The sequence below is a fragment of the Lacerta agilis genome, chromosome 14 (genome assembly GCF_009819535.1).
Source record: "Lacerta agilis isolate rLacAgi1 chromosome 14, rLacAgi1.pri, whole genome shotgun sequence".
NCBI classification, from domain to species: Eukaryota; Metazoa; Chordata; class Lepidosauria; order Squamata; family Lacertidae; genus Lacerta; species Lacerta agilis.
This window is the reverse complement of record NC_046325.1, coordinates 11817885-11828632: the sequence shown is the minus strand read 5'-3', so window position 1 is coordinate 11828632 and position 10748 is coordinate 11817885. Positions and strand designations below refer to the sequence as shown.

The 10748-nt window shown below is 40.0% G+C and overlaps 1 protein-coding gene across 1 annotated transcript; it reads right to left on the bottom strand.

Moving 5' to 3' along the window:
* On the bottom strand, positions 1-9702 carry LOC117058994 (vomeronasal type-2 receptor 26-like). The gene is made up of 6 exons (XM_033170433.1): positions 9482-9702; positions 7787-7964; positions 5911-6771; positions 4336-4563; positions 2658-2784; positions 1-974 (listed from the first exon to the last, which is right to left on the bottom strand). The coding sequence occupies exons 1-6, from the start codon at positions 9700-9702 to the stop codon at positions 73-75; spliced, it is 2517 nt and encodes an 838-aa protein (XP_033026324.1). The 3' UTR covers positions 1-72.
* Between the last annotated feature and the right edge of the window lie 1046 nt (positions 9703-10748).

Genomic DNA, 10748 nt, shown 5'->3' with positions numbered 1-10748 from the left:
CAGGGATAACAGCTACATGGGCTGCTGTATTGCCTTTGGGGAACAGTTTTGTCAAATAGACTTGTTCATGCTTTAATTCTTTCTTATTATAAGCTGTCCCCTGCTATTTAACTCTGGCCTCACCAAAATGATATAACATTTGGGGAAGAAGATGCATCCCAGTAACCCAAAACTAGAGGCCAAAATAGAAAAGATCTCCACAGCCACCGTGTACTTTCCCTTGGTACTTAAGTAGGTTGGAACAAAGGACAACCACACACTACAAAAGACCAACATGCTGAAGGTGATAAACTTGGCTTCATTGAAACTGTCTGGTAACTTCCTAGCTAGGAAAGCCACAGTGAAACTGACCATGGCCTGCATTCCCATGAAGCCTAGGACACAGTAGAACATGGTGACTGATCCTTCGTTACATTCCAGTACAATTTCTTTAGGCACCGAGTGCTTGTCTATATCAGGGAGTGGGGGAGCAACTATCAGCCAGGCACTGCAAATCATCATTTGAATGAGGAAGCTGAAAAGAACAATGGAGATGGCCAGATTTCCCCCCATCCATCTCCTCATTCTGGATCCTGGCTTGGTAGCCATGAAAGCTAGAACCACTATAGTTGTTTTTGCTAAGATGCAAGACACGGCTGCTGAGAAGATGACTCCAAAAGCAGTTTGTCGAAGGAGGCAGGTAATTTTTGTGGGCTGGCCAATGAATAGCAAAGGACAAAGGAAGGAGAGAATGAGGGATAGGAGGAGAACATAGGTGAGGGTCCGATTGTTGGCTTTGACGATGGGAGTTTCTTTGTGCTTGATGAAGATCCTAAGCACCAAAACTGTAATGAAAGTCAATAAAAGAGCAAATGTGACTAAACTGATCCCCAGAGGCTCATCGTAAGACAGGAAGCTAATATCTTTTGGAAGACATATATCCTGGCCAATGTTTGGGTACTGATCTTCTGGACATTGAAAACAGTCATCCATGTCTGAAAAACAAAGAAACAAACAAAGAATATGTTTACTGAATGTGTTTAGAGTTCAGTGGTGGTAGGGGGAAAGGCTTCCACAGCCTTTTGTTTTATATCCCACTTTTTTAGTTGAGTCTTCAAAGCAGTCAACAACATTTAGAAAACACAGCAGATCACGCAGCAAAACAAACAGCCTCTTGAACCAGCAGCAGGAACCAGATGTTTCTTTCTTCAATTAGCCCTATCTTTAGCCAACTGAACCAGGCCCTGATGTGGTCTTTGCTTGTCTCTTTTGCTCTGTTCCTTCTTCCCAAAAGGCCAGTGTCTGTTGGCCCATGTATACTAGGCTACATTGCCCCCCTTCACATCTCTGATTCAGTGTCATATTTGTGGAAATAATGCAGATAGCTGCACGCTTCATAAACTACTTCAATATTTTGGTGGAATGCAATTTAAGTTCAGCGGACTACAGACCCTCCAAGTTTCCTCATTTTCCAGGGATGTCCCCACTTTATAGAAGCTGTCTCGGTTTCTGATTTAATCCCCAAACATCCCACTTTTCCTTACATTTTTTCATAGGAGGGTATGGAGTTATCCGACACATGAGCCTTCTGAAGGCAGCCCTATATAGGGAACTTTTTAAATGTCTAATGTTTTATTATGTTTTATATATATATATTGGAAGTTGCGCAGAGTGGCAACCCAGTCAGATGGATGGGGTATAAATATTAAAGTTATTATCATTTCCCACCCTCCCTATTTGATTCTCTGGCACCTTATTTGTACAACCTAGCAATTCCAAAATATAGAGGCACTTTTACCCTCACAATACTGAATGTATTGCCCTCGGCTATTCTTGAGGGATGATTCCCAGAGATTAGATAGACCCGAAAAAACGCTTATATCCCTGCCGAGATGGCAGCACCAAATCAGTGGTGCTTGCCCTCCTGGCATGCACTCTTTACATAGACCCGAGGAACGAGATTATCACTGCTCTTTTATTGTCCATTCCGGGTCACCCAACCACTGCCACAGTATCTTTTCTCCTGGCACATCAAGAGGAGCAGACGACAGCAAAGGCTTTTAGCTGGGGCAATCAGAATAAGATCCACTGTTTGACTGCTGATTCAGGACCCTAAACTGTGTTTTATTTTAATCGACTTCTAACTTAGTTTTGCGGATATTGCAATGCTCTTTTGTTGCTACGGATGATGGCTAATTCAAATAAAGTTTCATTCATTCATTCATTCATTCATTGGGTATAAATAGTAAAAGTTATTATTAATACTATGATGGAATAGGACATCCCTATTTTGATCAGAGAAGTGTTGGAGGGTATGAGACTAAAATTGGTGGTTCTACCCTTTCTGAACTGCAGCTGTTACTCAGCTTATTTTAAGGGTGAATCTCTGTGCATGATGAAGGTGAATAGAGGAAAGATTTTGACAAGAAAGTGATGGCTCATGGTTTAAACAGACCAGAAAGTTTGTTTTAATGATAGAAAGGACTCTGTTTGCCTGGACTTGGTGCTTGGTAAGACTTTAGCTGAGCTGAGAGCATATACAGATTAAATAAAACACAACTCATTAGTAGCCCAGAGTGACCTTCTTGAACCTTTATATACCCTAGGGAGGGTTAAAATCATCTTTGAAATAGGTGGCATACATACATCTATATATAACATTAAAAAACCTTTCTTACCTTTCAGGTTGGAAATTTTTCCTTCTGGACATGGAAAGCAATCATAGCAACAAAATGGTTTTCCTTCCTTCTTGGTCCGACTATAACCTGAACTGCAATGATCATTGCATATAGAAATGGGCCGGGTCTGTCCATTAATATCAGAATATAATGTTTTAAATAATAATAATAATAATAATAATAATAATAATAATAATAATAATAATAATAATTTTATACCCCGCCCTTCCCTGCCAGAACCGGGCTCAGGAGGGCTAGCACCAATAAAATTACAATAAAACGTAAAAGAAAGAAAAAACAGTTAATTAAAATATGGGTTAAAATACAATTTAAAATGCAGCCTCATTTTAGCAGTAGCCCATAAATCAAAACCATATGGGGATGGAAACATAAGGGTCAGACTGAGTCTAACCCAAAGGCCAGGCAGAACAGCTCCATCTCGCAGGTCCTGCGGAAAGATGTCAAATCCCGCAGGGCCCTGGTCTCTTGTGACAGAGCGTTCCACCAAGTCGGGGCCAGTACTGAAAAGGCCCTGGCCCTAGTTGAGACCATTCGAACCACCTTGTATCTCGGGACCTCTAAAGTGTTGTTATTTGTGGACCTTAAGGTCCTCTGCGGGGCATACCAGGAGAGGTGGTCCCGTAGGTAGGAGGGACCTAGGATGCATAGAGAGTATTGTGAATGCAGTGGACTTTTAGAACCTCCACCATTACTTGAGTCCCTGGCTCACATTATGGTATGGTTCATTTATATAACACTTTTGAGATCAAAGGACACCAAACCAGTGAGCCACATAAATACTGTCATATATATATCATTAAATCAAATCATAAATAGTCATTAAAATCTATAACACATTTTAAAACAAACCAAAGGGGTGTACATCAAACAAAAGAGGTGGTCTTAATTCTCATTGTCAAAGGTCAGGATAAAGAGATGCATCTTCACTAATCAATAGTAATTATAAAATGATGATGTTTGACATGCCTTTGTGAGGAAGGGGACATATTTTGGGAGCTGCCACAGAGAACATCAGTTCCCAGAATGCCATCCCCCAGGTTTCTGAGGGTGGCAGAAGTACCAAGAGGGATCTTTTCCTTATCTTTATTCACAAAATGGTTAACACCACATAACAGCAACTGTGCAACACCAACACTTAAAATAATTATTTTAATCAAAATCAAAACAAAAGTAAATATCCATTGTATGTAGACATTTACTTTTGTTTCGAATTTGATTCAGGTGTCGTCACCTGTTTCATTCAAATTTCTACAGCCAACACTCAGCTTATCAGGGGTTTAAATTCCAGGGATAGTTTGTAAAGCTAAAATTGCATATAATCAGAACACATTGGATTCAATGTGGAGAGATGTTGGTACTTACCTAGCCTTCCACCACATGCTTAAGAAATGAAAAGGGGTTTTAGAAAAAATTAATAATACTGTGAAGGATCATGCCTAATATTAATCGGGAGTGGGTTCTAGAGTGTTGGTGCTACGGCTCTGAATGAATGATTCCTTGTAAGTGCAGAAGGAACATTAAGTGACACATGAATGTTCAGATTGAACAAGGCTCACTATATTTACAGAATACTGAGAAACACCCATTTGAGTAACTATGTCCTTCCTGATCATTGGACAGGTGATGGAATGAATCCTGAAAGGTGCAGAGAACCCACCTGGTTAAATTGGTTGGGCCATACAATGGCATCCTCATGAATGGTGAACAGTTTTTCCTGGGTACCCAAAGAGTCTATCTTCCCAATTTTGACTCTAAGAAAGGACTGATTTGGAAACATGAGCCAGTTTATAATGTCAAAGCCAGCAATCAATTTGCCATCTTCGTCAAAGCGCACCATTTCTCCTGCACTGTTGTTAAATGAAATACTTCTGAGAATGTGATGGAGCTAAATAATAAAAATAAGAAGGGAGATTTATGTAAATGTTCAAATTATGTTATCATACAACATGGTGAAAATACATCCAAGGTTCAGGATTATGATCCCATGAAAGCTTTGTGCAAGCTAATGTTAGAAACAGCAAAAGGTCACATAAAACCCTACATCATGGAACATTGGCCACAACTGCACCACTACTTCAACTTCCACTGTTTTGGCTTACACTAAAGAACCTTGCACAATGTAGGCTTATCAAGAGAGCTTAAGGTCTGTCTGTCAAGAGACCTCTATTACCTTTACCCTGCAATGCTAAGTCTGTGGTATGGATTCACCTATTGGGGAGATGCACTCATTGGGGAGAGATATCATGGCTGGCAATGCTACTGGTGGCAGCCCTGTTGCTGTTTGGCTCATTGATGACTCATGCTTTAAATGCAGAAGGTTCCAGGTTCAATCCCTGGTATCTCCATGAAATACTTGGGGAGTTGCTGCCAGTGTAGACAATACTGATCTACATGGACCAGTGGTCTCTACTTGGTAGAAAGCAGCTTTCTATGCAATGTAAGACACTGTAAAGAAATCTTTGAAACCCTAGCCCCAACTTGGTTATTTATTTTGTTTTTTAAAGACATATTTCAAGCCCACTCTACACATAGAAATCCTAGAGTGAAGTGCAATACATAATCAGACCTAAATGATATAGCTAAATAAAACACTGAAACATCAACAACAGACGTCACACAGATCCAATTTGTCAGGCATGCTCATCAGGCATGTTTAGGGAAGTTTTTAATCTGTGACATTTTAATGTATTTTAACATTTGTTGGAAGCCGCCCAGGGTGGCTGGGGAAGCCCAGCCAGATGGGCAGGGTAAAAATAAATAATTATTATTATTATTATTATTATTATTATTATTATTATTATTATTATTATTATATCTCCACCAAAGAACAGATTAACTTAAAACTACAAAGAACAGATTAATTTAAAACTAACCAAAGTTGAGATCAAATAAACGATGCCACCATCTTCTCCCACCCTCCTCAAGGAAAAGTTGAATAACATACTGGGCAAAATACCAGATCAGCACAATGTTTTGAAACTCCCTCCACAAAACTCCCTGTTGAAACTCCCTGTTTCTTGACTGTGAAGGGATGGAAATGAATTCTTTTAGGAACTAAGGAGTTCTGTTAATCTCTGCTGTGGAGGGAAAATAAAAGGCTTGAGGTATGGTAAAGTTTTTCTACAAGACTAACTTTCTTGTTAATCTCATGGAAGGTTGAGAAAGCTCACCCATCATTTTTTCACCAAAAGATGCATAGGTATCTTCAGCTTTCATCTGATCAGGACATTACCTGCCACGGTTGTTGATTTGGAAGCCCCCATCTTACTCCCTCTGCCATTCCCCTGTGCTTGAATTGGGATGAATGTCTGGTGTGCAAAGCATGTGCCACTGCATAGACTGCATTGTAGATGGTGTAGCTATGAGCAGTCATTCTCATTTCAAAAACAGACATGGGAAGAGCCTCCATCTTCTCCTCCCCAGTGCAAATTTGCCCACCTATATTATCTGCCACAGAACTGGGGAAAGAACAGTCAAATGACTCTTCCCAGAAGTCCTTGATAAAACCATCTTCTTTTGATGTGGTTGGGTTCCTGATCTGAAAAAACTTCTGGAAAGCTAACAGATCCACTGAATGAACTGCAAGGGACAGAGAACCATGAAGGAAACTTATGTCCCAATTTCTTTGAAATGGAAAGGATGTGATATCCACCTGGGCTGTCATCAACCAGACTCTTCCCTTGGTCCTCAATGGTATATACTCAAATTTTATAACCTGGGGCACCATTTTCAATGCCATCATGGTCTGAATTCCTCCATGTACAACCACAACATTCGTAGTGCTTCCCATAATAACACTGACACTGTGAAAGCCTTCCTCCATCATGTCAGTGATACCACTGGATGTTGTTTGTGTGGGTAATTTTTCTATGAAGTCAAAGCAGATGCCACTCTGAGAAAACATTGGAAGTACATTCTCTATAAAACCTTCTGTATTATCCCCATCTTGAAAAACCACTCCAATCCATGTCCACTGGAAACGCAGCAGTAACTGTATAATTCCTCTATATTGATGGTCCCCATTTGGAAACATCTGGTGGAAGAAAACTCCTTGAGATTGTTGATTCATGACTGGGGAAGAGCCATATATGAGCTAAGGATTTTAAAAAAGAAGTAAGGGGGGGGGAAAGTGATTTTCAATATAAAACATTTGCTTCTGTGTATTTGTTTTCTGTTTGTGAATTTTTAGTGAGAGACTTGTCATATTGTGGTGATTATATTTTAACACCTACAGAAATCCAATCCATCTTGAATTTGCTCCTTCAATGTTTATATAAGGGGGATTCATGTGAATGAAGGCCCATTGCTTCTATCAGTGAGAGGCAATATCACATAAAGGTATGTATGCATTCCCTGCAAAGAACACACTGGTGAAGCAGGCCCCTGCAACTAGCAGGACTGAATCCTCAACTCACCAGATGCTGTGCCTAGGGGATTCTACTGTTGCATCTGACTGCTTGTTTTAGTCCACTGCTTGGTACAACCACGCGTTGACAAATCTTCCTACCCAAGACCCTGCCCCCGACAGCCTGAGAGCACTCCTGGGGGCCAGACTGAATCTGGGACTGTCTCTACCTAACTCATCTCATTCCACCCAAATTGGCCAAATTAAGTTCAGGATTTGGGCTTTGGCTGAATCTGACACACCATCCTCACAACGCCTTCTTTACTGCTCTCTCTCTCTCTGCGTATGCACGTGTCAGCGATGGATAGATCTGTCAATATTTATCTCAGTTTTGTATTTTTAAATCTTATGTTTAATTCACCACAAAACCACATCCATTAGCATTTTTTTAAAACCTCATGAAAATTCACCACCGAATTACTCATAAAATACAAATCTTGTATACTACTTTTGCCTTATATGCACATTTCTGCAAAGCAATTTCACCAATACAATGCATTTTAATGTTATTTTTTTACTAACGTGCATTTTTATGCACAGTTTGGCTTCATCTATGCATTTTTGACACAATGTTTGACTGGATACATGCTTTGCACAATTCAGTGAAGTGTGAATTTTGGAGAATGGCTGCATTTCATTTCATGTATTGCTTCTGAAAGCGTGAATTTGGTGAAATTCAGGTGTGAATGTATTTAGATCTTACTTGTGGTATCTTGTAGGTAGACAGGATGGGTGCCATGTGAAGACAGACATTAGAGTTAGGTCCCCCAATGACTGCTATTGGAGTGCTCTCAGCATCACATTTATAGTTAGGGATGGCCTTGGCCCTTCTTGAGAGAAGCTCCATTGAGGCTTCATAGGTCCATCTTGCACTGAAATGGCTGTTATAAATGTGGAAGCCCAGGGTGACGTTGGGCAAGATCTGGGGAGTTTCATTGATCTCCTTTACAGCAAATGCCAAGGCCAGGATGTGCTGGTAGAGGTGAGTCAGCACCCTGTATTGAGAGTTACGTGCCACATTACAGTTCATCTGCTTCAGATCAGAACATTGACTTCTTTTCAGTTCAGTATCCAATTCAAAAATAGTTTGTAATATCACATTTCACAGGTGTGTAAAAGAAGGCTAGATCATGAAACAGTATGTAAATCAGTAGTATATATGGTCACCCTAAATATGCATGAAAACACACACACACACACACAGAGAGAGAGAGAGAGAGAGAGAGAGAGAGAGAAATAAGCAAAAAAATGGCTCCTTCTCTATTGTTCAGATGATTAATATCACCAGCAGTTAATGTTCTCTCTCTCCCCCCCCCCACTGCAACAACTACTTAGACTTTACCGAAGCGGGAGGGCTAATTTCCCCCCCCCCTTGAACTTGAACGTATGGGTTAGCTGCTCTGTCCTAGGATATGCACTACATCTTTCAAGATGAATTATACCTCTACTTTTCTTTACCAAATTGGGTAAGCAATGCCAATTTAAGGAGAGTCTTAAAACTTAATGATTTGTTTTCAATACCACAATTTAAATCAGTTCCAGGAGTTCTGTCAAATCTCCCAAAGTGAAATGGAGAGAGAATACATTTATGATCTTGCCTAATACAGTGGTACATTGGTTTATGAACTTAATCCATTCCAGAAGTCCGTTCTTAAACCAAAGTGTTCTTGAACCAAGGCATGCTTTCTAATAGCAGTGGGGGACTCAATTTACAAATGGAAATCACACAACAGGCAAAGTTCACAAACCAAAACACCTATTTCTGGGTTTGCAGTGTTCTTAATCCAAGATGTTCATAAACTAAGCTGTTCTTAAATCAAGGTACCAATGCACACTGTTTATTGACATCTTGAGTTTACATGACCTCCAGAGGATAGGTTTAGATATCAGATACCTGCCTGTATAAATGTAAGATCAAATGCGGTGGATGTAAAGAAATGAGGATCCAATTATTTTTCAGTCCACTGGAGCTAAATCCAGGTGAAGTCCAACAGGCAGCCTAGGTTGGCTATAAATTTATTTAGGGTATAATATGTTTTTTTGAATTATGGTGCTGGGGGAGACTCTTGAGAGTCCCATGGACTGCAAAAAGATCAAACATATCCATCATTAATGAAATCAGCCCTGAGTGCTCACTGGAAGGACAGATCCTGAAGTTGAGGCTCCAGTACTTTGGCCACCTCATGAGAAGAGAAGACTCCCTGGAAAAGACCCTGCTGTTGGGAAAGATGGAGGGCACAAGGAGAAGGGCACAACAGAGGATGAGATGGTTGGACAGTGTTCTCGAAGCGACTAGCATGAGTTTGGCCAAACTGCGGGAGGCAGTGACTGAATGACTGAACAACAACATCATATGTTTTGGGTCCCCCCCACCCCCCCAAAAAATTCAGCTACTTACATATGGTCATCTGAAAATTCCTGAGATGGGTGTTTTTCAAAGGATAGGGTATCTGAAAATATGTAGATCTGAGAAATAATGCCAGCAATGATGAGGTCTCCTGAATGATAATATTTGTGAAGAATAGGGATAGGTTCTCTGATGGAACATTGAGGAATATGGAGAAACGTGCACACCCCCTGCACCAACAGTAAGAGCACCAGCAACCTAAACACTACCATCTTGCAAGGGATTGGCCATTTAGGCACAAGTTCACCTCTTCTGTTACTGCCATTCCATTGATCCTGAGGAGCAAAGCCTAACTTGAATGGTCACTCACTCAGCTGATTCAAAGCCAGACTGATCACTCCATATATGTCTATAGACCGAACTCTGTATATTTCAAAGTTATTCATTAGACACTCCAGTCTCATTTTTATCATTTGCATGTGGGCAGAGGAGGTCCCCAGGGAAGGGAAGAAGATGTAATTTTGAATAATCTGGTAATTACATAAGTAATCACTTGCTTTGAGTTACAGATTCTCTGTAATAATTTAACAAAAACATGTTCATCACATCTCAGTCAAAGCCGTTTCTTAAGTGGGAGAGATAGATGCTAGGCCACTTCTTTTCTTCTTTTTAGTGCACTATTGATATTTAGAAAATTTTAGAAAACTGAAGGACTTTAATCTTAATAATTATGAATTACACTCATATTATTCTGAAAGGGTGATGTCTAATCCAAGACATACTCAGAGCACACCCATTAAAATCAAGGGAGTTATGGATTATATTTATGTGGATGTACTCTGAGTATGAATAACATTGGTTATCATCACCCAGTCTGTTGAGATCTCAATATTTTGTTGCAACTCAAAACACATCATTTGTAAATTGGAATGTATCTGTCAATCAACAATTATTTTGATGCAATTGAAATCAATAGGTTTTCATTACAGATCTGTGTGGGTTGACTTGATGAGGTACTTTATTATTCTTTATTTCTTAGTATTAGTTGTCCCCTGCTGTTCAGTTCTGACCTCAGCAAAATGACAAAGCATTTTGGGAGAAAGAAACAGCACAGTAAGCCACCACTAGAGGCCAAGATGGAGAAGTTCTCCACAGTCACCATGTGTTTCCCTTTTGTGCTCAAGTAAGTTAGGACAAAAGACAACCACACACTGCAAAAGACCAACAATTGGGCAACTTCCTAGCTAGGAAAGCCAAAGTTAAGTTGGCAATGGCCAGGAAACCCATGAAGCTCAAAACAGAGTAAAACATGATATTT